Genomic DNA, 27,362 nt, shown 5'->3' on the forward strand with positions numbered 1-27,362 from the left:
TAATCATCAAGCTCTAACAAGATTTTTCATCTGTTTTATCTGAAAATGAACTTGCTCCTAGACTTACTTTCTCAGAATACATTTTACTTCCTATTGTCTTTGGTTGAATATTAGGTATTCCTTATTTTAATTAGATTTCATAGATGTTAAAGTGCCATTATGGTGCCATTTGTCACTCGTCTTGTTGAACTACCGTCTGACTAATGTTACAGTTGGCAGCCTTTGCTTTGACATCGTTCTGAGGCCTTGTGCTGAGGCTGTGACAGGAGAGGGAATAAATCAAATGCAAGAACCTGTAATGATACCAAGCTATGTGTTCAGGTTTGATTAAGAATCTGCCATTGAGTAGTAAAAGAAGCAGTACGTTTTATAAACAAAATCTTAATAAATAATTATTGTTTACAGGACCGTTTTACTGTAGTAAAAGTTACTTTTTGTCTGTGTTTTGTTTTCACAATGTCTCTTTTCTATACTGTTGTATAGTTATATTTCCATTGTGATTGTTTGCACCATTCCCATAATTTCTTTATTGTTTCTAGCCATTACTCCATTAGTACTTCAGTCTATGCTCTCCTTCATCTGCAGCACATTTAATTACTAATACTCACCAGTTCATTGCTCCAATGATCATCTCTCCAAACTATACTGTCTCGTTTATCCATTGCTTGCTGGATTTTTCTCATGTTATCATTATGTTCCAGTTCTCTTGAGCCCCTTTGTGTGTGTTTTTTTTTGTGTTACTTTGGTTCTCAGTTTATGAAAGTAACCTTCAAACTCAAATGATTTTGTGTACCCCTTGTCTGTGTTTGGGTCCTACACAAAAATGAAAAAGTAAATAGAACATGTAATAAATAAATAAAATCACACCAAGAAAGACTACGCAAAAATGATTCTAATAAACTCAAAGCATGAAGGGCCTAAAATGCCAGACAGAAGATATGTTTCAATGACAGTGATGAAATGAAATGGAAAAAGCAATATGTGTGAGGAAAAAAGAGTTTCAAGTTAATTAAAATTATTAACTGTGTTTTCCATCTTAGATTTTGAAAAAGCTTTTTAAACCATCGGTGTGGCCAACAACACATCTGATGAAGAAATGTGGGAAGTGATATCTTCACTGTGCGACACTTGCTGATTCTAGGCAGGTGCAGGTTGATAGAGCTGGATGAATTTACTTGTTTAGTTGGATCCCTGCATGTTTGGTATTTTCTAATAAAACTAATAAGCAAAATGCTGCAAGGCAGTTACACACACACACACTCTCCAGTTAATGAGAGCCCAAATTTCACATACATTAGACTGGAGCTGTGAAGTTTGAACATAGTGTGCTCATTTTGCAGCTGGGCTTCATTAAAAGGATATCTAGACAAAATCATCAGTATTTACTGAAAACCTCGGGCAGATAAAACAAAAGTGCCGCAGTATTGTTCTGACATTTATGAGGGTGAATGCTGACCTTTTCCTAATGCGATTCACTAAAACACATGCATTCTGTTGATAACCAGGCACGGAAAACACATTTTCTTTTCTTTTCTAGTTTTTTTCTCCCGTATTCCTGTAAATAAAAGATGTAAATACAATTTCTTTTCTCACTCTCTCTTCCTCTGCAGAGCTCCTAGTTTCTCCTTCCCTTTGGGTGGGAATGACAGGGATAACAGGAGGCTGATTATCACAATGAAATTATCCTAATTTTCTGCTTCACTTGGAGCCGTGGGGCGGGCAGCTGCTGCCTCAGAGATCGTCCTGTCTGCCTCGTCCCTAATCATTCAAAAACATAAATTCTCGCTGACTGCAAACCTGCCAGTCCTTTTTAGTTAACTGTGGACAGATAGGTGTGGGTGTTTCAGTTGGTGTCTGCACAGCTATGTGGGAATCAAATCCTGCTTTTAGTGCGTCTTGTTTCCTTTTTTTGCCTCTGTTTTGGGATGTTTTTGTTTTCTCAGCTTCCTTTGCGCCCATAATTAAAGGCTGCATAATTTCACAGAAACATTTAATTGATAAGAGGAAACAGCCATGTCTTCCCAGGCCTGGGGGTTTAATCTTAATCAGTTTGTTATTTCAAGGAGTTTTCTTTTTCTTTTTAAGAAAAGCTGCTGATAAGTGAGAGAGGAGTTTGCAGAGCAAAGGAAATTTAAATCTCACGCATACTTCAAAGCCAAACTCTGAGTCAGTAGTTTCACATGTGCCAATAAAATGATCCTAGATAAGCTTTTACACCAGAGAAATTCCCAAAAGAGATATAAGATGACTTAAGGAGATGTTTTTCAAATCTGATCCAAAAATCACCCATTCCTCAACAACGCTTCAGCGCAGTTATTTTACACTTTAATTCGCCCATGTACCAGAGAATTACAGACTAATGCAAGAGCACATGAATCTTTAACTGCAAAATGGTAAGAAAGTGAAAATTTTCATAAATACTCACTGAACGATCACTGAGATTCAGTTTAAATCTGGATCTTCCAATCTTGACCTGGAAAAATCTAGCAGGAAAATGTTCCCTATTCTTCCTCCCCACCAGCACAGACTGCTATTGACTTGAAACATGACACCTCAGTTCAGCTGCCTCAAACTGGTTTTCCTTCTGATTTTATCTGACTGATCTGATAAAAAAGATAATTGATGGAAAGTAATGCCCATAGGACATTGTAGCAGTATAGTGTCTCAGAAGAACAGTAATCATGTCTGCAACATATAAAACCCTAGAATGCTACTTCTCTACTTATATGAGTATTTGAACTCATAACATTTGTGTCATATCACACAGGCATATTGTTGAGTCCATTTCTATTTCTGGAATAACAAGGATTTACACATAACACAAATCTTAAAATATTAGAGTAAATGATTTGAAGGAATTATCTAGGAAAGGTTATCTGAAATGAGGAAGATGTGACTGCATGTGTTATGACTAAGAGAAAGCATTTTGTACTTGGATCTATGATAGTTTTAACATAGTTTTTGATTTGGGGAATTTGGCAATGTGTGGGTGTCTTCATTTTATTTTTATAACTTCCAAATACCTCAGTTGGTAAATGTTGGACTTTCTCAGCTCACGGTCTGAAGTAGACGAATCCTAATTGCTCAGGTCATTCCTCAACTTCCATCATCAGGGTAATAATTACTGGGTTTAATCATGTTTAAATATGGAACATCATCCAGACAGTTAAATGTTAACGTATTTATGTAATGCATAGAAGTAATGAAATCAGGATTTCCATGCTTTAGGGTCATTTACAATTTTATTACCATATCCCACTAGGAAATATTTAGAGCTGTCAGGACCAATGTGGCTTTTAAAATACCATGTACATCTTTCTGAAAATACTTTATTAACCAAAATTGATTAAGAAACAACAACAAATGCAGTGACATTGTGTTTAAAGAGAGATAAATACCCAAAACTAAGATGTAAATGTGTCATAAGCTCTTAATTCCAGCTGTAAAAGAAGGAATGAACCGAGGCACTCAAAGTACTTTGACTTGCAAAAGTATTTATATGTTTTTAATATTTTCACAAACTCTAATATGGTCTATAGAAATTTTATGTTATAGATAATCTTATGTTATAGAATAACACAAAGTAGAACTTACGTACAAATTGTAAGAAAAATGATACACTACTTCCAAGATTGTTTTTTTAAAATTATAAATAAGAAAGCTAAGATGGGATTGATATACGTTTATCCCTTTAATCTGATACCACTAAATAAAATCCAATGTCACCACTAACCTTTCAGGTATGTTTCTCCACCTTCATGTTATTTAACATTAATATTTTCTAATAAACTTTTGAGATTTATTCTGACATTGGAAATGGGTGGATGCTGATAAGCTGAGGTGAATTTTGAAGGTATTTGGATGCATTGGGTTTTTAAGGGGTATCGGATGAAAGAGGGCTGCGCAGAAGCACACCCGTATGTGGAACGTGAAAACGGAAACGAAAACACAACTTTTATAATTAACCTGCTGAACCAGTCACCCCAAGGCGTATAAATACTTTTACAAGACACTCTAGTTGGTGATCAGAGGAGAAAGTGACTTATTTGTTAATGTGTGCAAACAAGCTATGTTTGTACATTTATTGTCTCTTTCAGTGTATGTGTGTTTATTCAAGTCCGAAAAACATTAATTATATATATATATATATATATATATATATATATATATATATATATATATATATATATATATATATATATATATATCAATCTGAACATTGAGCCTCTTTGGATACATATTCTAATTTATTGAATATAAGTATTTTTTGAATAATAACTTTTAACTTTAAACTTAATACCTTTTAAATTTAAATTCAAATTATTTGCTGTTACAATCTTTTAAATCACACGATGTGAAACTGAATAACTAAAATAAAAATTATAGATTATTTTTTTATACAGAAACCTACACATTTCCCTTTTGTTGTTGTTGATGGAGGCAAAAGTTTTGCTAGTAAATGTTCTCGTTGTTTTTGGGTGTTCCACAGTTTTTGACATTTCAGGTTTTTGGTCTTTTCTGTGCCTGCAGCTGTCATTTAAGGTGCTGAGATGGTGAAAGTGCGTGATGCAGCAATTGTTGTCCGAGGTGCTGAATCCTTCACAGCTTCCTCCTAATGAAAGTGTGACTCGAGTGCTGCTTGCCTCTGCACTTTCACACGTATTCTCACACCTTCCAGCAAAAAAAAAGGAAGAAAGGGAGAGAAACCTCATTCTGAAAGACCATCTTTTTCACAGTAAAGCTGAGAAATCCAACTGATGTTTAATAATACATAAAAGCTTCAGCAGATACGATCTAAACATAAAAAACAATATTTTACCACCATTAAGTCCACTTCAGGTGGATTTTACATGACATTGTGAAAAGAAAATGCCTAAAGTAAACAACTTCAGTCACAACTATTTCTTTTGATTTACTTTGTATACTTTATGCAGAAAATTACTTTAAAGCCCCCAGGCATATTCGTCCATGCAGTCCTCTCTGTTGATTTGCATTAGAAAATGCACACATTCTTCTATGCATCTTTGCCTTGTGTGGATATTTACAATCATAATATATACACAGTTGTGATATACAGTATATACAATAACAAATGCAAGAAAGGAATACTGAGGACAGGATATTTAAAGTGCCACAAGCCAGAGTCGTACCCAAATAGAAAAATTGTGTTTACTTAAACTGTTACAGTAAGTTTTACTTTTTTATCTGACTTTGCTTTTAAGCTGGACAATTATTCTGACTGTCAATGCAATTTTAATCAACTTCTATGTAAATAACAACTTCACTACAACATTACGATTGTATAAAGGTTCATGACAGACATTCCAAGTTAATCTGAATTTCTATGAATAATTAGTAACACCAAAGTGAAAGTATGTAGGTTAGAATTAACGTTTAGACAAATCCACTGCAAAAATGAGGCCACATTAGGATCCAGTTCAATAAAACAAATAGTATAAAATGTATATTTTTAGTAATTAAACTTTGATTAATATATGTACCTAAAATAAAAGCTAAAACTTTTTATCAATTTCTTGACCAAGAAAACTCAAGAAGCTATTGTTATAGTTCCAGGTCAATGGTTCTTCACCACATCTATAAATATTAACCAAGGATAAAATTAGAAACTTGCTCTCTATGGGTAATGTGGACAGTGATCTAGTGCAAGTAGTAGCTAGTTTTGAGAAGTAGAATACCCTTTATCTGTGTGTGCATGTGTTTTGAAGGCTCCCATTGGAATGAATTATTTAGCTCCGAGTCTCCTTTGCTTATCCACGGTCCGCTGACTGCAAGCATGTACCATTCTGCACCCAGTGGCTGAAAAGAGCAGCCTAGCTCACCATCCGCCTCTCTGCGGTGCAGTGACCCTGTCTCATCCTGTAATTCAACTGCGAGTGTCTTTAACATGTGCACAGGTTAAAAAAAACTTTCAAGTAAAGGGCAAGAAGTATGAGGAAAGAGACAGATAAAAAGAGAAGCTGTACAGTAAGGAAATGTTCTCGGTCCAGGAAGGTCTGCCATCCGTGAGCTGGATTCCAACAGTCAAGAGTTAGCTGCAACGAATCATGTAAAATATTCATCCATGTGATGGTCTCAATAATGTATAATCCCTGAATTTACCACCCAGAGCTGCGCAGCACTCTGATATGACCTGACTGCCACCAAGCACTTGAAGTACAATGAATCAAAGATCTGCCTGCTTTTAAAATATGAAAGGAAAACCATTTCAAATTCAGATTAAGTGGCCCAAGCTGCCTTGAAGTTGCTGATTTCTGAGTCTTTCTTCCGTTCTGTTGCTGAAATCAAAGTAAAAAAGTTGTCAGGAAGCAATAGGAGGGTTAATCATCAGAAGAGGGATAAAAGAGCATAGCAATGTCCCTCTTGTTTACTTTTTCACCCTCTATGTTATTAGTTTGAGAGGCATTGCAGTGACTAGAGCCTGTTAGTGTTCCACGCATCAAACAGCTACAGTCCAAATATAGATTGAAAAGCCAGTGGATCTTTAATTGACATCCTCAATCTGTCACAGGCAGAAGATGATGTGACTGTCAGGCTGAAGACTGAGACAGATTGGTTACTGTGTGTGTCTGTACCACAGTTCCCCCTTCATCTCCATATTCAGCCTCCATCCATCCCTTAATCCGACTTCAGTGAGACTCATGCTACCAGGCACACACAGGAACTCGCATGCTTTAGCTCTGTCACCATCTCAACCCGCTTGATTACTCTTACATCTTCCGTCGACACGTGCAGCCTTTTTTGTTCTCCTCTCCAACAAACACATGTGCAGGAACACATATGTGCATGCTCACTGACTCAAGTAGGGATTAAACTGAACTGTTGGGCATCAGATGGGCTACTCAAAGCCTCAATGACTCTATTTTACTGAGATGTTGAGCTGTCGCTACTCTAAACATTGAACACATTTGTGTGTACATACCTGTGAGAGATCACAGCCACATTTAGTCTCACGAGTGACCTTTAAATGTGTGTGATTGAAGAATAAAGCATCTTCTAGATGCACAATAATTCATGTGATTGTGTATCTTTTATATGCCACAATTAACTTACCTCTTTTCTTTACCAGGGCGTTTTCTTACAATAATCATTTGAATATGCTAATTTACATTAAGTTCTGAAAATATGTTTGTTACTACAGATACATAATTTCAAACTCAATGAGTAAGTGTTTAAATATATCATAATTTCAACATTGTTAAAACAAAGCAGACACTTCAGGCGCAGCGTGGTGCGCGAGTTACAGTGCAACCCATGTATCAAGACCTTATTCCTCAACACGACCGTCACAGATTCGATGACCTTTGCCCCATGTTCTTCCTCCCTCTCACAACCTGCTTTACTGTCTCACATCTGTCAAAGGCCACAAGAGCCTAAAAACAAAAACAAACTTTAAAAATAAAAAGACAAAGTGATTCTAGTTTGGAAATTCAGAAGAAGATTTTCATGAGGGAGTCCAGCTTGCAGGTACTGAGATCAAATATGTTATAAAGAAAACTTCTATGAATCAAAAACACCTTGCAACCATCTGCAGAAGAAGATTGAAAACTATAATATTTCATATTAAGTTGGTCATATGTTTCTTTCTGTCTTTAGATATTTTGGGCATAGACCTGGAAAAATAAGCGCCACAGCAGATTCACAAAACAAAAGATTCAGCAGCTTTACGAGCTGTACATGCTATTTGAATATAACAAAAAAGATAGAAAAAACAGGAAATACAATAATGAAACCCATAAACATAAAATGTTGCTGATTATAATCATTTGAATTAAACATTTTTACTGTTTCAAGTCATTTTACAAGTTTAATTGTACATTTTGTGGTTAAAAGTGCCTCCATACATTGCAAACCCCTGTCCTGAATTCATTTCCTGTGCATATAAATATACTGGAAAACATGTCATCATTAAAGGTTAAAGGCCAGCATGCACTACGCTTTTGTTTTTCTCTACAAGGAAAACATAGATAAACAGGTCATTATCTTCTACCAGAAAACATAGCTATGTCATTATCATATCTAGAAGAGAGCATTTTGTGCTATAATTCCCAACTCAGTGCCATTATTGGACCAAATTGTGGTTTACTAAACTGGCCTACAACAACTAACTACTGCAAAGTAATTCAGAAGAAGTAATTTTCTTCTTCTTCTTTTTGCTGAAATGTGTTACCAAAGAGTTCTTGGAAACTGATATCTAAGCTGCTGCTCCAAGGAGTGACAGTGGAAAGATGCCTCCAGTGGGAGCTCAAAGTAAAACACTAGAGAGGTAAAAAATAAACAGAAGGGAGATGACGAGAAAACCAGGCTTCAGAAAATATGTGATACTGGGAAGGAGACAAGATACCAGCATTGCTATAGAATTGAACTGGCAGCTGAAAGGACAAATAGATGAGGAATAAAGAGATGTGTTTCAGTCTAGGGAAATCTACAGAAGAGAGCTAAATAGGATGGTTGATGATGGCACCCCAGACACAGAGAGAGGAAGTGACAAAAGCCTAAAAAAGGGAACAACAATGGTCTTGTGCTTGATTTGACACTGCTAAATGCAGGATATTTTCTAGAGTAACTCAAGTAAGGTGTAAATAAATTGTCAGTAAGAGAAGTAAAGCAGGGGGGAAAAAAGAGAGGCAAGACAAGTTCTTCATTTTAAGAAGCTTATAAGTGGCTGGAGGAAAAGTCCCAGAGTTCCCAGCACACACACTGTCACAAAAACCCACAGGAAAATCCTGTCGATGACCATGGCAACGTACTTCCAGTCATCCTCCACCTGAAGAGAGAACAGAAAGGACATTATGCAATGTGTGGAAACTAGAATCTTACAGCAGGTGCAGTCAAGAAAAAAGTTTACTTCCAAAAAACATGTGAGGTAAATTCAAAAAACTACCTCAAGGTTAATAAAAGGCTTACGGAGAAAGTGTTGGCAACAGAAAATATCAAATGCAAAAAATATTTCTGGAATATCTTTACTTTTTAGGTTGTTTGTTAGTTGGAAAGCATTTTAGAGCCAAGCACATTTTCCCTGTGCTATATCTGGTCTTTCAGGTGTGCAAAATAAGATTATGATTATCCAGTGACCATAATGCTATTATGCATTTTGAGGAAGCAGTTTAACTATTCTCCAAGCCTCGAAGAAAGATGCGCGTTGCTGAGGAAGGATGGAGGCGACGCAACAAAGATATCAGGACTATCCAGAATGTGAGGACAACGTGCACAAAACCCTGCTTCTGGAACAAACAAGCAGCTTTAAAGTCCAAATATAGCAGAGGGAAAATGCTTTCTACAGTGTTTACAAAGAAAAGTATAATTTTACTAACCACGCAGAAGTAACACACACTTTTGTATGAACAGGCATTTGTTGTCCAAACTGTGAGAACAAAACTTTGTCTCTTAAATGTAAAGATTCTTGGTCCCAAAACAATATAAAAAAGATTAAGGACATTAAATCAGTGCATTTGTGAATTCATATACTGCATGCTGCAATGATAACAGTTCAGTTTATTGGATAACAATATAGCAAAAGGAGAGATTTTATTAATTTACTTGTATGTGATAGATTAGGTGATTAGTTTTTTCTTTTCAGTGCTGAAAGTTAACACTTCTTTTTTCTATCTTATAAAATAATTATTTTGTTATTCTTCTTTATGTTTGAAAACTTTATCTTTGTTGCATAAAATGTAATAAATTTAGTAAATTTTTTTCAGAAATCTGGCTTTTTGTGTTTTCAGTTAGTCAGTTCTGACAAATAAAGCATCAAGTACCTGGTCAATGAGCAAGCAAGTTCACCTAATGCCACTTTTTTATCATTTTTATCATAAAATATTAATGCTTTTATGTTGAGACATTAGTTACAGCCTTCGGCATCAAACACGTCACCCCGTGTCACTACTGGATTAAAAAACTTGTTCTTGGCAGAAGAAATATCTGACCCCTTCTGTTTGTTTTTCACTTTTTACTCTCATTTCACAGGAAAACAGGAACTCCAAACCTGAAGAAACAGTAGTTTACACAGAATTGTTAAAACCACAAGAAAATGTCAGAAAGTCCATAATATTTTCTTATGTTATAGGATAGTAAGTCACCATAATATTTATGAAGCAGTTTGAGAGATCTGTAAAACTGCTTGTATTTAAGACAGAAATCCACAAAAAGGGAAATACTTGAGCACTGATTAAAGAGCTTAACACTTAATTGGAAATACACACTGTTTACTAAAATGTAAATGTATATTTTTCTTATTATTGACATCAATTATTATTGTTTTCTTACATAAAATCTGTGCAGCATCACTTTAAAGCATCAACTTTCAGTCATCGCCCAGAGGCCTGTTCCCACTCCACACGACTTAACAGGCAGCCACTGCATACTAATTTTACGGTATTATTAGGTCTTCTCCAGAGAGAAATTTTGAATCTAATTTGGATTAGAAACTTAATACTAATATAAATAATCAGCACACATGCCGAACTAAATGCTTGCTTATGTACCTCCTTGGCTTTGTTGCGTGTCCTCATGTTCTCTGCGATGTATTTCACGCTCTCAATGGCCTGCTTGATCTCCGGCGACACCACAGAAAAAGCAACGACAGCACTGACAGGCGACGAGGCGTTCAAAGGCCTCGGCGCTTTTGGCGGCTCTGACTCTGGAGGCCCCTGAGCCGGGTTTGCCTGGGGAGGAGGTGGAGGAACCATCGGTGGAGGAACAGGAGTTGGCACCTCCTTGCCTCTGTAGGGACACCTCCTAGTCATGTCGCGGTTAAGGTCACGGGTCACGTCGCCATACTCCACACAGTTCATGGAGCCACCAGCCGAAGACGTCCCACCTGCCCCTGAGCCACTATCCAGCGGTGGGCATGCCACGCCTCCAGTTATGCCTCCAACACTTCCAGAGCTGCTTCCTCCTCCTATGCTGGTCTTTCTCTTCTTAATACCTCCGCCGGTGACTCCTCCTCCTGTCGCTCCTGTAATTCTGGCGGGTGATGAGCAGCCCTGGTCAATCGGCCGTCTCATCAGCATCACTCTGGGCAGCACCCCGAGGAACACCATCCTCACCCACTCCGGCATCGTGTGAGTCATTGGAGTACGGTAGTGCACATTCAGCACAAAGACAGTAATGACAATACTCAGAGTTACAAAAATCATGGTAAAGAGAAGATACTCTCCAATCAGCGGGATGACGAGCGACGTGGAGGGGATGGTTTCAGTGATGACCAGCAGGAACACAGTGAGGGAGAGCAGGACGGAGATGCACAGGGTGACCTTCTCCCCACAGTCTGACGGGAGATAGAAAACCAGCACCGTGAGGAAGGAGATGAGGAGGCAAGGGATAATGAGGTTTATTGTGTAGAAAAGAGGCAGGCGACGGATGTAGAAGGAGTAGGTGATGTCTGGGTAGATTTCTTCACAGCAGTTATACTTAATGTCATGTTTGTATCCAGGTGCATCAATAATCTCCCACTCCCCACTTTCCCAGAAGTCTTTCAGGTTCACCTGAAAAATATACATTTAAAAAGAAGCTCTATATTAGAAATGTGGCAATATTTAACAATTCAAGGGCATTTTGTGTTACATATGTCAGAAATAAACAAATATTGATACAATAGAAATTGTCATGTCAAATCTGCTAAATAACAACAAAATCTCTCCATGTGTCAACACAAAATCAAACTTAATCGGTTCCAATAGACAAGAAATTTTCTCTATTATTGATCTGCATCATTAACATCTTTATAAGGTAGACACTTGTTATTTTCTAACAATGTGAAAGCTGAATTGTACAACAATATTATTTCATGTTTGTACAATTTAATATCATGTAATAGATTGCAAAATCAATATTTTAAAGAATGTTTTTGGTAGAATGTGATAAATATGTATATTATGTATAACACGAGATGCTTCTGTAATAACATGAAAAGTATATTGTTAGAGCAACAGAAGTTGTATGTTATAACCTGTTATAGCTCTATTCTTCACTTACATGGGTGGGATTTTTCCATTTATACAATCACATGAGCTACATTTTTAATGCTAGTAGAAAAATATTGACTAAAAAGTATGTATAAAAACATAATACAATATATATATATCCAAGTTTTTTTTCTTCTTTAATTTCTGACCTTTGAGCCAATGAGCACTAAGTCGATCTTTGCTTTGTCATAAGTCCAGGACCCAAATTTCATCGAGCAGTTCTGGTAGTCAAAGGGGAAGTAAGTGATGTCCATTGGGCAGGAGGATTTGAATATAGCTGGGGGGACCCAAGTGATGGTGCCATCAAACTTCAGCAAAGCTTTGGTCTTGTCCTCTACAAGGAAGTCACCAACAGCACTGTGGGAGAACGTTTCTAAGGTTATGACATTTACTCTAAACGTCAGAGGATTTTGAGCCAACAACTCACATTGTAGCAAACATAAGTAAGAAAAAATACCATCCAGTCTCAAACAAAAAATGTGCAATACTTAGCCTCTGTTTTTATTCTGATGTTTTTTATTGGCCTGTATTTAAGACTTATTTAACATTTTTATAGCAGGATTTCAAACAGACAAAAAAGTATTCCTCCTATCATCTGTTTATCAAAACATACTTGTTGTATAAGACAATATCCGGTCTCCAGATTTTGTTGGATGGAACTCGAATGTACTCGATGCCATCGAATTCAACAGGGGTCCATCTCAGTTTATAGTCGTTCCAAACCTGAAGGATAGTAAAACAGAAACACTTGACATTAGGGCTGTGTAAGTTTTTCTATTCTACAATATTTATCGATATTTTATTTCCTCAGAACATATTGATTTTTCATCCGTACATTAAATCCGACTTTGAGTTTTATGTCAAATACACATGAATTAAATGACAGCTATCACACATGACATTTTTTACCCAGCTGCACATGTATATTAAAAATGACCTATAATGAAACAACCTGTAACAATTAATTAAATAATGAAATGAAATAGATAAATTGCATTATATAATATGTGAATAAGACAAAAAAGGTTCCTTTTCTCCATAACCAAATACACAAAGTCACACAATTAACATTTAAACAAAGCAAGCGTATAACAAAAACAACATTTATTACACCAGTATTAAACCATCAGTTCAATTAATTCAATCCAAGTCTATGGAACAGCCACAAAATGTCACCAAAATCATTCTGTCCCTCTAAAATCTTTCAGAAAATCTTAAAAATGTATCGAATTGTATTGTGAGCAGAATACCGCGAATCGCATTGTGTCATGAGATTAGTGTATCGCTGCAGCCCTACTTGACATGCTGATGAAACTCAAACAGCACAACACAGCAAATAAAAAACACAGCAGCACTTACATGTCTCAGCCACAGGTTAGTTTCCATAATTTGATTCACCTCATCCTATAGAAAGAATATAAATGCTGAACAAATAATTTATGATAGATAAAAGAGCCAATGGATGGATGATTCTGTGTTCTCACCACTTTAACAAGCTGTGATATGGACACTTCAAACTCCACCGTAACTGGATCAGACACATTCTCCACAGGTCGGATGAACTGGTTGTATCTTCGGAACAACCTTCGGAATAATCTGTCCTCTGCCTTGGATGAGAAGCAGCCTGGAAAAAACAGAGGGAGACGACGTTGAAAAGATTAATAGAAGATTAGCAAAAATGGCAAAAAAACCCCAAAAAACTGCCACTTTACATTGACTGAGTTAAACTGGGGCTTTGTGGAGCTGTCTATGATTATCAGTGCAAGTAAATTAAACTTGACACTAATACTGCAGAAAGGTCACCCCTCCAAACAGATTTATTTTCAGTCTGCAAACAGAAAGTTATTATAGGGAGTCAAAGATTAATGTTTTTCTCACATCAAGGCTATATTTCCCAATATGAGACAGTAACAAACAGGCAGAAGCTGATGAAAATTTTAAACAAATATGGTGGTTGATGATGTTTAATTCCTTATAAAATCTCTATATTTCTTTGTCTTCTGGTGTTTTTTTAAGAGTCAAATAAAAACAAATACAACAGAAACACAGGATTGTTTATCAAAAACTAAAATAGTAGTCTCTGTCAGAGACAGTGAAATGTCAACCATATTGACAGTCTCTCCTCGTAAAACTCTGACTAAAAGTTAACAAAACTTCCTTGCAGAAAATCTTTACCATAATCTTAATGTATTTTTAATGATAAGTTCAGGGCATGGGCCAGGACCAACTAAAGAAGGAGTGCAATGAAATCCAAATATTTAGCTGTAATGTATAAGGTGAAACAAACCTTTCCATTAAATCAGACTAGTATTGGTTATAGGATAAATAAAATCCTTCTTGTTTCCTTTAAACTTTACTTTATCACTTTTTTCATCGTCATTTGAAAATTCAGAAGCAAACGCTTAGCTACACTAAGACTAACAGGCCTTTAAACAACTTGGCAAAGTCCTGATGAGGACGTCTGTTTCAATGCCAAAAGAAAGCAAAAAGACCTATAGAGAGTGTTTTTACAATGAAATGACCTGAAAGGCCAGTCAGGACGGAAAAAGCCAAGAACAACATCAAAAAAAAAACAACAGATTACAGCAAACAAATACATCCAGGAACAAAGACTGTGATTTTTAAAGACATTTCCTGTGTTCTGTTAAAATTATAGTTTTTTTATCCATCATGACCAAGGAATAACACCGGTGCACTTCACAAACTGTAGATGCCATCATAAGGGAAACAATGTGATATGAGAAATACTGAAGAAACATCTCAATAAAAGCCAGGAAGGTGAGGCTTAGGGACAAATGGCTCCTCCAATGGGCAATGACCCTTACTGTTCCACCAAATCATTTTCAAAGTAGCTAAAGAACCAAAAAGTAGTTTTGATGAGTCCATTTAAAAAACTTGATTTCAGTTAGATAGAACTTTTGGTCCAAGCTCAAAAGTTGTGCCAAGAAACCTGACTCAGAAGCTTGCAGAAGGGTAGCAAAAATGTTTGAATGAATCTGTAGTTTAATAGGTAATTCCCAAAAATCTACAAAATATATGCAAAACTACTATTCTCACATTTAGAAAATTTTAAAAATGGTAACCCGAACTGACCTAAAAATGAAATGTTTAATCTGATTTAATGTCCGAGAGTGAGAATGGAAACAATTGTCTTTTTGCCCCATGTATGCAAATATCTTTTTTCAAATGTACTGTATGTAATAATATCATTGGAAAGTCAGAGCATAAGTTGAGCTCCATGAAGTCTTCAGCAGCCTTTTCTTACTCAGTCAAATCAGATCGATTCCAGTTTATTCCTACAGCATAATACCCATACTTTCTCAAGACATTTTAATAACAAGTGATAAAACATGAAATGAGAAGGAGACGGTGTAAAGAGGCCAGAGCAGGTGGGGAATGTTTCTTCTCTTAGCAGCCAAGGTGCTGAGCTTGCTGCTTAGCTTGCTGCTTTTGGTAAATAAAGGTTATAAAGAGTCTGTGTGAAAAACACAACATTCTGCAAGAGAGGTTCCTTGTTTGTTCCTCAAAATTTCTCAACAAAACCACTGAAAATACCTTATCTTTACTTCATCTTTCCCTTGAAACCGTCAGTCAGTAAAATCTGTTATGATTTACTATACTGCAGTAATGACAATAGACTGGGACATACACTCTAACCATTCGTGTCCAAACTGCAGCTGTTTCAGTTTATTTTAGGAGAAACTGAACAGCTTGTACGCTATAACAAATAGATCCTTTTATTTGCAGTAGCTACTTGTGCAGTAGCACATATTGACCATGTTAGGATTTATGATAATTTATGAAATTCAAATGATAGGTTAATGATGACTTTATTTAAAATCTGACAAAACTTAAGCAAGTATAAAAATGGAGCTCAATTAACGTAGTTCTTTTTTTAAGCTTTGCCAAACAGTCTCTTCTACTGTTATATGTTTGCATTTAAAACCGTGGCAGAAAAAGATCTGTTCTCTCTCTTTTCTTGCAGGATGTTGACAGAGCATTTCGCTGCTGAGCTGCCCATCTCTATCAGTAGAGGATTTCAATCAACGCAGGAAAAACAGCCTCTGCAGAGGTGTGTAAGGTAGACTGAGCCGAAGATCAGATTGTGAAGAACTGCCACACATAATGCTTGTGGTGGCACACAGACGTCTGTCTGAGCAGAAAATGTCGCCTCACTTGGGACAGCATGCAGTCACGCCACTGGAGAAAAGTTATAAACACTGGAGACAGGTCTACTAAGGCTTCTCTGACCTCCAACTTTTACTTTAAGATAATCTGATCTAATTACCTTTTATAATATGTTCATAACCCCTTGGTTATGTTCTCTAAACTCAACACTGAATACCAGCTGTTTACCTTTTTTGTGTCTTTGAACAACACAATCGCTGATGCGTGTAAGAAACAAACATGTTGAAAATCTAAACATGAAATTTCCCATCACAGCTTTCAAGTCAAGTAGAGATGTGCATATTATTGAAGGCTTTCACAACATGAAACCATCAAAAAACAGGCTCTTTATTAGCTGCCTGAGTCAGTTAAGAGATTAACTTTTTTAAATAAAAAAAGATAAGGAGGACAAATTTGATTTGCAGAGATATAAACAGTCACCAAAGGAGACTTTTAAACAACTAAATAAAACATAAATATATCATTGAGTCCATTTATGCTCCACAAATCAAAAAAAGCTCCATTTTAATATTCTCATTTACCTATTATGCTTTTCTCTGCACAATTTTATAATGTGCATCATGTTTCATACTAATATATTGAAAGTTCTTCAGCTTGTACTATTCATTTTTTAAGAAGGTATTAGCTATAATTAAAAATAAAAGTCTTAAATGTCAACTAAGTAAAGGTGTAGCCAGATATTTTTTAACATCAAAACAATTGCAGTTAAGATCTTTCGTCATGAATAGTATAAAATATAACAAAAACAGTCTTTTTTGTGTAGTTGGCTTATTGGTTGGTGTCTTATTCCCAGCAGTGTTGGGTTTATTATTCTTCTCATATGGCGGATGTTTACCAAAGCATTCTCAGATAAAACTGGGCTGTCTGAAGAAGTTCACTTTAATCAAATCTGTACAATGTTAGAGGAACCTTTGTATTGAAATAAATGTAATATCCGCTGTTCATACAGTAAAGTCGTAAGCATGTCTAATGAGAGTATCGTGATGAACATCTTCCAGACATCCTGAATCAGTTCAATTGTTCACGTTCTCAAAAACTGACTGACTTGCCGGAGCAGGAAAAGTCCATTAAGAGATGAGCTGTGTAAATCTGCAGGGATCTAGCCGGGTCTGATAACAACAACACTGCAGCTCTGATGTTACAACAAGCCTCAGCTCACCTCAGGGGGGGGCAGTTTCATTATGATGTCTCAGCAAACCAAACAATAAGATCACATGACTGCAGGCAATATGCAGTCCAACATAAAGGACGAAAGTAGAACCCAATGGTTCTGCATCAAACAGCAGAATTTGCAGTAGCTGTTTGATATCACTAATTTAACAAGCAAATTTTATCTGGTGTAAAATTTGATTTGATTTTCATTCAACAAAGGAGTTTGTTTGTGATAAGCAACGAGACAGGCATCTTTTAAAAGCTAATAAAACAACGTAAAAGGAGCATCAGTTTTGAAAATAAGTGCATCTGTTTAAATGATTTTTCCTTCTCAAAAATCTAAAATAATTTCTGACCTGGTTTTTGAATGCATCCATGATGATTTATCTTGGTGATGAACTCCAAGTCTTTGACATTGAAAGGGCATCACCCTAATTTTAACATTTTCAAAGCATTTAAAAAATAAGAATTCAATGCACAAGTTTGAAGTTATGGTGGATCTTCCTTTATTCACACCCAAGATTACATTTATCAAACAAGCGTCAGATATAATTCTGGCAGAATCTTCACTTTTCTTGGCCGAGTTTGTAAAGCTTGTGTAATAACTGGAACCATATTTTTAATCATAAAATTTAACTTTTCAGAAACCCTTCAGAAATAAGTTACTTCAAAAGCCAAAATTATTATGAGATGCCTGTTATTATCACCTTTCTGACTGGCACTGCAGCTCTTTGTAGACCAACTACTTTCAGCAAACCTTGTGTAATAGATGTATTAGTCACAATTTTAAAAACTGAAAAATAAAAATTGTTTGAACAAAGGGAACTAAAACCACTAACATCTCATTACTGTAATGCTGTAAAGTCTGTAAGTTTCCTCGGGTCACTGACTGAGGCGAGCTGCTCCTTAAAACCTTAATAAAATGACGTTTCTCTGGAGACACTTGTGTAATTTCAGCTCTTGGTACCTGCCTTAAAAACTGCCCACTGCTTGCTGATTTGCTGCTGCGCCAGAACCTTGGTAAAGCCTGTAATTGGCTGAGGGAAATCCAGGGCAATTATAATCAGTCAATTAATTGGACCTTTTGTTCTTTGTTGCATAGAAAAAGTTAAATAAATCCTCTCTTGGAACAGTAACTCCCCTAATTCCCTGTACTTGTTTTTTTTTTTTTTTTTTCAGGGACAATCTTAAGTATTCTAGGCTTAAGAGTGTTAAATATAACCTCTTCTCTCCTTTACCCTTCAGATGATCGTGTGTAACCTCTCCTGCTTGCAACATTTCCATGATATGTAAAGTAAAGCTTAAGTGTGTGCAGTGGGTAATTCAAAACCAAGCATTTGAAACCTGCTCATGCATGAATAAATACATGCGTAGTCTAAGAGCCCTCTAAGTAATCAAAGAATAAGCTAAACTAATGAGAAAATAAGGCAGAGTCCTTTTTACTCTGCTACTCTAAGCATTTAGCATGTGGAGAAAAGTGAATTTTCAAAAATGCAGACAGAGCATCTTCATAGCGATGCAACAGTGCTCATAATATGATTATTTTTGATATGTTCAACAAAAAGTGTACAGAATCGTAACTGAGCATGAGATCAAATTCAGTGAACCACATTACCAGATAAATAAAAACAATTTTTCTAATGTTGTTTACTTAAAGCTAAGTAAGCAACATTAGCAAGGCAGAAAACGCTGCAATGTTGTATAAATAATCAGTGTTTTGAATTTAGACTTACTTGAAAATACTTGGCTTGTGCTATTTTATAATCTGAAATATTTTATAACATCAGTTGAGTCTTTTAAAACGGTAAGAGATTGAAATTTAATATGTATGTCACAATAATTTTAATATGTAAATTGTTCTATTATTCTTTGGCACCTCAGGTGTCATGAAGAGTGTTAGTTGTTTCTTACATAGTTTAAACTGAAACTGTCTGATGTTAGTTAGCTCACTGTAGGTATTGTAGGTGATGTTACACTGAAACACAAAATAAAATTTTATGCTGACGCTTTATGATTTTCACAATATTCTGTCGGTGATTAGTGTGCTACGTTATTAATTTATTAATTTTGCAGGAGGCAGACTGTCAAACATTTCTTTATCATAATCATCCTTATCTTCACTTTTAACAGCTCAGATTTCAACACATTATCATTTTGATCAGAACTGTTTTTGTCTCTGATGATGAAAATCACATGAAATTAGCCTGAGTCACATTTCAAATGACAAAACCTTCTGAGTTTTTCTTGTTTTCCTTCCCTGTCTTTATGATGTCAAATTGAAAAGTCTTGGTTCTGGCACGGATGGAGCCAAGCCAAACAATCAAGCATTTCTCTTTAAGGAAAAGCAACACTGATTGAGACTTAGCAAGACAAACAGTGAGTGTGTTAGTTTCTCTTGTGGCTTCAGGAGGAGCGAGCTGCAGAAAGGCCCACGGCCTGTGGGAGACTCTTTGATCAGACATGCGCTTAACAGGATGAGCCTGGGAGCCTGTGGTGGACAGTCTGAAGGAACTAATTACCCTCCAAAAATACACCACTGACAGGGAGCGAGAGTAAATGGAGAGGAGATACAAAGAGAGAGGGAGGCAGTGGCATGAGGAGATAGGAGGAGAAAATTGACAGCAGAAACATGCAGAGAACAGCCAGATAGCATGGGTCTCCTCTGCAGGGGATTTGATCGCCTGACTTTGACACGCTCAGTGACGCAAAAGAGGGTCCACAGTGATTACTGCATTAGCCATGACCATGCAAATGAGCGCGAGCTGCAGTACGAAACTCTTCATATAGGAGAGCTTGGTGAATATGTGGCCAAGTGAATTGTATGATTGTGAGCACAGCTGCCTTTTAATGCCATTATTCCTGCAATTCAACAGTTCATCCTGTGGAACGCTTTTAAAAGGAAAATATATATATATATATATATATATATTTTAAGTGTGTGCAGTGGGTACACACTGCACACACTTATATATGTTGTGTGTGCAGATGTTGAGAACATGTGTCTCAAAGTCACAGAAAATACAAAAGTTTGCTCCTGTTTTTAGATCTTCAGGGATGAAGATGTCTTTGTTGTATTATCCTTTCAATGTCTCTGAAATTCTTTCTTTTCCTATTTTTTCCACTTTGCCGTACACATGTCGAGACTCTCCTCCTGAATAGAACACCATACATCCACAAACTTTAATTTGCTTTGAGTTTTGAAATTAATATCCATGAATTCTTAAATGATACTCCTTCAAAATCCAGTTCATCTGCCTCCAAATTGCTTAATTGTCAAATAGACTCCCACCTGTGCATTTTGCAAAGAAGAATAGGCAAAATATGCAGTCAGTCTATGTGCAAAGCCAGTGGATCTTTAGCTCAGAATATTGCAGTGTTTTATTCATTTTAGTCTTTTGCTGTTTTTTATGATAGTTATTATGTTTCATCACAAAGACAAAAATATCACAGGGTTCATATGCAGACTCAGGATTTTGTGATCCTGTTTCACTTGATTGCATCAAATTTATTTATTTTTTTACTTCTCCAAGTGCTTGGAAGCCTTAGATCTTTTGAGTCAAAGAAAAGAAAAAGATCATCCATAGATCTGTTGTTCTTCAACCGCATGTTACTCATTACCATTTCTGCTCCCTTTCAACATTTCCATCATTTTCCGTCAGTTGCTTCATTTATCAATCTGCCATCCACTTCTAAGAGTGAGACATTTGGTTTCTTGAGAGCAGAATGTAATTATGATCTTATCACAAGAGGACAAGCTTTGTTACACAAAGATTAAATAACACAAATTACCACATTATCTTAGAAAATGGACTTATAATATCAGGCTAATAAGATAATTAGCTTGTGATCTTGAGATATGAGAATTTAAACATCGCTATTCTCTGAACTCAACAGGAGTTCTCACAACCATCATAAGAACAATATAATATATATATATATATATGTGTGTGTGGGGGGGGAGTGTGTGTGTTAGTGTTAAGTGTTTAGTTGCAAATGCAAACTTCACACGGGTGAAGATATTTTTGAACCAAATATTTTTGTGAATACTGAGAAAACTGAAGACAGTTTAGACAAAACTCCTTTAAAAAATCTGATCTATATCTTTCTGAATTAAAGATTAAAGAGTACATAGAATTTGCCAGGTTAGTCAAGTCAGGAAAAGACTGAAGATGCAAAAGGATGAGAGTTTCACCATTTTTGGTTTTTTAACCAAGAGCTGAAATTTAAACAATGATTTTCTGCAGGAATAAATTCACTGACAGTAAGATTGATATGCAAAGAAAGTAACTGTTTTTAACCGGCTATTTAAGGAACAGAAGCTGAAAAGTTTGGCCTCTCTTCCATCTAAGGCATCTCATTTAGAAAAGAAAACCTCTTTCTTTTTACTTTCTTTACTGCCATACTGCCATCCTGAAATGTACCCCATGCAATTCCCAGCATAAAAGAGCAGGGTGTCCCAGGGGATTTTGAACAGTCTTGAAGAAGATGTGAGTTTGGGTTTTTAAATCTGAGGGCACCATGATGTTTAAGCTCGTCCATAGGAAGGTGGAAAAAATTGTTTTCCTGTGATGGCTACACACCATGTGTGCACCAGCGTTTGGTTGCAATAATCACATGACAATCGTGTTAAGAGGATCCTCAAGCTGCTTCACAGCTACACACTAGCATACACACACACATACACGCAGGTTGCCTGTCAGGCTTTAATGCAACTATATTGCTTCTGGGAGCGAAACCAGAGAGCTTTTCTGTAGTGCACAGCAAAGCTCAGATGAGCATTTAAGTCTTTGGAGCCAATATAGCAGGTAATAGTGGGACGTGAGTAGACAACCCTATACAAGAATGCTTTGATAAGCGTTACAGAGCTAACAAAACTATACGTCTGATTCTTGAACTGCAACCAAGGCAGCAGATACAAAGCATTCACTTCTAATGAGTTGTGTTTTTTTTTAAATTAGCAACCTGCAGCTCCTGCTCTCTGGGGCCCAGCCTAGTTCGGAGGAGGCAGATCCTCTTTGCACTGTTAACATGCAGCCACAGCCTATTAAAATGCACAGTGAAGTGAGATAAGGGGTCAAGCATAAACTACAATGCGGATTAGATGAGGAAAAATGCAGGCGTGGCTGAACATCTCCCTCAGCTATTTTGTGCTGGAGATGATGCAGGCGAGAAGCTGCAGGGAAATGCATTATGTAGTCTATCTCTAATCACTCCCTTTCAGACCTGAAGGAACCCATCCTGTCCTAGAATATGCAGATGCACACCACCAATCTATCCCACAGGCTGAAACTTTGTTTTGAATGTCATATTTTCAACAAACATCTCCGTATTTAACGAGTCTCTTAGTCCCTTCCTCTGAGCTACTTCAGTCAGATTCTATTTTTAAATAAAATACCCCCAATCCCATGAACCTGCGGATCAGCATCTCCTCTGTTTTGAGGACAAATCACCAGATCCTGGATAGAATGAGACAATACCTTTTGAAGCCCACAAATCACATCCCCACTGGGAGTGAATGTGTATACAGTATGTATGTCAGTGGATATTTTGAAGTAATTCCTCTGAATGTAAAGTTGCTATTGAAAATGACACAATAGAGATTTATGAATAAAAGGACAAAGCAACAACACAATACACTATTTGTTTCTTTTTTTTCCATTAAAGTGCCAAATTAATAACTTCTACTGAGAAAAACTATATTTAATCTCTGCTGAGCAAAATCTGTTCTCTTCAGAGAACACTGACACGGTCACACTTTCAAGGCATTGCTTTCTTCTGAGATTCTCTAAGTTCAAGGACAAAGCTGCAGCAAATCTGTAATGCTAAGGAGAATGACAGAAGAGTATGAAAGAGGAAGTCGGGAGAGTTTATCCCACAGATTTTGTAAAGGAAACCAATCCTCCCTTCAACTACATCTCTGTGTCAGGTTACAGGATGTGAGAAGACACTGACTTTCACACAGCAGACATGGCATGATCACATAGAAGCACTTAATGCTGCTCCCAATGGGAGATCTGCAGGAACCACATCTGGAACAGACTTGCAGCCGCATGCAGGGCTTTGAAGCTAAAAAATTACACTGACATTGACACTCGGTACATCATGTGTGAAACTGAAAAAAATAACACATCTGTCCCGTTCTGAAAATCCACAATCAGCCCGTATGATCTGTGGAGTTGTTGTCATGTATATAGCAAACAGAATAGCATAAAGTAAAACATGATATGTACAAAGTAAGAACTCAGCCTGCAGCCTAAAGTTTCTCTAATTTGTGCATCAAAGGCAGTTAATGATTTTTTCAGGAAACACCAGCTAATTTATTGATGGTTTATTCTCACATCTTACATAAAATTACTCTTGATATTTTCATATAGGGCCTTTCATTTGGCTTGGCAATGCAATGTCCTTTTTTCTGCCAAGGTTAAAAAGTTCTATAAAAAAGTAATCAGAAAATGTAGTACCATAATTTCACACTCAAATGTTTGAAAAATCCAACCATTATTTCATTACCTTTATTCAAGATAAATCATAAATTAAGAAATTATTATTTTTATTTACTAAATTGCAACATTTTGCACTAATTGTTCTCACTCCTAACAATTCCTGTGAAATCAATGTAAAAGAAGAATCTTTAATTTTATCTTTAGTTACCTTTTCGAAATTATGAAAGCAATTCCTAATAAGTTATCATTTTTAGTTTAATAAAACTACATTTCTATTTAATGCCCATGCTGTGTTCATAATGTCCTTCACTTTTAGAAAGTTCCCAGTACAAACAGAACCACATCATTACAGCCGTACCACCATACTCATCATTTGGTGCTTTTATGTATGGTTTTCTTTGCTCCAAGCGTTTGCCACATGAATTGCTTGTACTACAAATGTCAGTCTTGGTCTTGTTTCACTAAAGAAAAGTTCAAGTTGAACCAAACCCAACAAGTTTATGTTTGTGATAGTAGCATGTTTTGTTTCTCCTTTTGGGGAGACTCTGATGAAACATGTTGGAATGTAACATCTGATGGGCGTTGTAGAGTCTTTGTGACTCCAAAACACTATTTTTGTTCTGACATCTGGATATTATTTCTTATTTCCCTTGACAACTCACTGAGTGTCTAGGAAAATATGATCAAGTATAGGTGAGAAATTGTTTTCTTGCAACCAATACAAAAGAAACAACATACAGTTCTGTGAAATATTTGCTGTTTTACAAATGTCTTCAGGTTTTATCTTTTCGGTCAGTACCAAAATGTTTCTAATCAAGCATATTAGAAAAAAAAACACAAACAACCTATGAAAACCAACATTGCCCTATGTAAGAAATGTAAAAATATGTGATACAGCTGTTGAAGGATGAAAGCAGGGAAGCTGAGGAAGAGAAACTAATTAAGACAAAAGGGAGCTGAACTAAGGCTCAAAAGGAACTACAAACCAAGAGCAAAATAATAACACACATCTAAGAGAAATAAATACAAATGTACAAAGAACAAAACACAAGAAGAGACTAAAGGAATTAACTAAAATGGCCATCTTTCCAACATTGAAACAATAACTGAATAAGGAAAGACTTATCAAACATAAACAAAAAACAAGAAAATGATCAAAACACAAAAGAAAACCTAAACTCAGTTAAGGATCTTGACACCATTGAGTTTTTGCAAAAATTGCAAATGAGTGTTTTATCTCTATGGAAAACTTGACCCAGTTGTTCTTTCAGAATTATTTCAGTCATTTTAATTCAGCATTGCTGTAGAGTATTAAAAATAAACAGCCTGTTTAAAGTCATTCATAAAGTCATAAAGTATATTAATAAGTTTTAAGCCAGCGTGAATGTTTTCTCTGAGAAGTTTTGACATGCTGGCCACTCCTGGGAAGGCTCTCCACTGTTCCATATTTTTTCTCCATTTGTGTGAAGATTCTCACTGTGGTTTGTTGGTGTCTTAATGCTTTGAAAATGGCTTTGTAATCCCCTTCCTGACAGAGAAGTCAAGGCGGTGTGCATCTGCCTTCATTTGTTTGCATGTTCTACTGTCGTGTTCGACAATAAATGTGTTCGGAGCAAACCGAACACATCCAGAATGAAGTTCTGGTGACGTTTAAAACAGGAGTAAAACAACACATTGTGTGTACATCTTATAAAGATGTGAATGTCTCTTTTTCAGTCAGCAGCAATTGAAGATGTTCAATCATTGCTTTGCTTTGGGGTAGCTGCAGGGACACAGAGTCCATGTGAAAAAAATCTTCAAACAGAACAGCTATGAATCATGAAGGCCACATTTTCCACAAATCTGGCCTTCATGAAAGAGTAATAATAAATTTAATTAGAAAAATGCTATTTTTTTTCCAGCAGGGACAAGGAAGCTTACAAGAGTTGAGGGAAATATTGATGTAATATAAGACAGTCTAGGAATAAAACATATTGGAGGTTTAAGAAGACCTGAGTCTGAGATGGAAACTCACCTTCCAGCAGAACAAAGACCCTAAACAAAAAGCCAGAGCAACAATAGAACAGTTATAGTCACAAATAATGGTATATCAAAATGGCCCAGTCAAAGTTCAGTCCTACCAAATGGGAAGACTTGAAAAATGTCTATAAACCCTTTTCATGCAATGTGTCTGATCTTTTTTTAACCAAAGGAAAAGCTGGTTGAAACATATCTTGCAGCTGTAAATGTTGCAAAAGGTGATTTTAAAAAGTATCGACTAAAACGACCTGAATGTTCATCCACACTGCATTTTATGTGCAACACATTGTGTTCATTTATCAAATGAAACACAATGAGGTTAGTGTTTAAAAATGTGTCCAGAGGACATGAACAGTTTTGTAAGGCATGTCCCTATAAAACTGCTATAAAGACTAGCCTCCAGCAGGACAGATATTAAGATATAAAACAGTCATCATTTTGGACATGGACGTTTGTCTTATGTTGAAAGCAATAAATGTTTAAGTAACAATATATTTGTCATCTTTATGTTCACCTCTTTTGGTAGACTACTCCCAGTTCCAGTTTCATTTTAGACCTTATGTATGAGCTTTCAAGAGCTCTTAGAGAAACACCACATAAACAAACCTGGAAGCTGCCAGGTTTCATGATTTTATTTAAAAATACAAAATAATACCTGCATTCTTTCTAAATGGGACAGAACATCTTATATTAAAATGAGAACCTGTCCTCGTTGTGTTGCTTCTGCGCTCCTGAACTCCCAGAGGAATTTCAGGGAGACTTACTTGCTTCAGAGCTATTTGTCATCGTCAGAATGCCTCCTTGTAGAAATGCAGGACAACTTGGCTCATGAGCTGAAGTTAACTTTTGCCATAAAGAAAACATTCCAACTTATTTATCCATGTATGCTTATTCAGAGTAAAATAAAAACATTCATTTTTTGCGTAAGAGCGCAGAAGAGTTAACTTGTTACGTTTTTTACAAAGTAAGATAAAAAAAAATTAGGTGAGTACGTAATAAAAGTGAGATAAACAGCAATACTTGTTTGCGTCTCGATCGGATAAGGAGCGCAGTCTCTTTCTTACCTTGCGCTGCGAGGAGCACCAACAGCAGGAAGGCTGGTAGTTTGCCGAAGAAATTCATCGAAACATCTGAGCCTGGCGATGCCTTAATTGGATAGAATTAGGTCTCGGACAGCGGGTTTCAGTCCATTTACCAGCAGCGGTCTGTGAAGCCTGAAGATTCCGCTTTTGCGTTCCTTTACGCGTAGAGGATGGTGCGCTGCGCCGACATGGACAACTTCTCCTCGTCCCGCCTCCCCTCCACCGTGCCCAGCTCCTGCTCACAGCACACCCTCCCTCTCACCCTGTGGGTAAACTTGGCGACCTGACTCACAGCGAGTCAGAGACGAGGAAATAATGAAATTATTTTTCATATATACAGCTTAAGGCTCGTCTGGAGGGCTGTCCTAAAGGCAATGGTTATACTGCATTTGTGTGTTCAATGCACAACAGATGTGCTTTTTACATAAGCATTTCAAAAAGGAAACGAAAATATTAATATTGACTGGAAAGTATTACAATGACTGAATACCTGC

General features: G+C 36.4%; 1 protein-coding gene across 1 annotated transcript; it reads right to left on the bottom strand.

The window, feature by feature from the left end:
• Positions 1 to 4,742: 4,742 nt before the first annotated feature.
• On the bottom strand, positions 4,743 to 27,102 carry LOC116714934 (neuronal acetylcholine receptor subunit alpha-3-like). The gene is made up of 7 exons (XM_032555755.1): positions 26,851 to 27,102; positions 13,469 to 13,608; positions 13,344 to 13,388; positions 12,598 to 12,707; positions 12,134 to 12,341; positions 10,503 to 11,504; positions 4,743 to 8,785 (listed from the first exon to the last, which is right to left on the bottom strand). The coding sequence occupies exons 1-7, from the start codon at positions 26,906 to 26,908 to the stop codon at positions 8,660 to 8,662; spliced, it is 1,689 nt and encodes a 562-aa protein (XP_032411646.1). The 5' UTR covers positions 26,909 to 27,102; the 3' UTR covers positions 4,743 to 8,659.
• Between the last annotated feature and the right edge of the window lie 260 nt (positions 27,103 to 27,362).

This window comes from Xiphophorus hellerii, chromosome 23, assembly GCF_003331165.1.
Source record: "Xiphophorus hellerii strain 12219 chromosome 23, Xiphophorus_hellerii-4.1, whole genome shotgun sequence".
In the NCBI taxonomy this organism is placed as follows: Eukaryota; Metazoa; Chordata; class Actinopteri; order Cyprinodontiformes; family Poeciliidae; genus Xiphophorus; species Xiphophorus hellerii.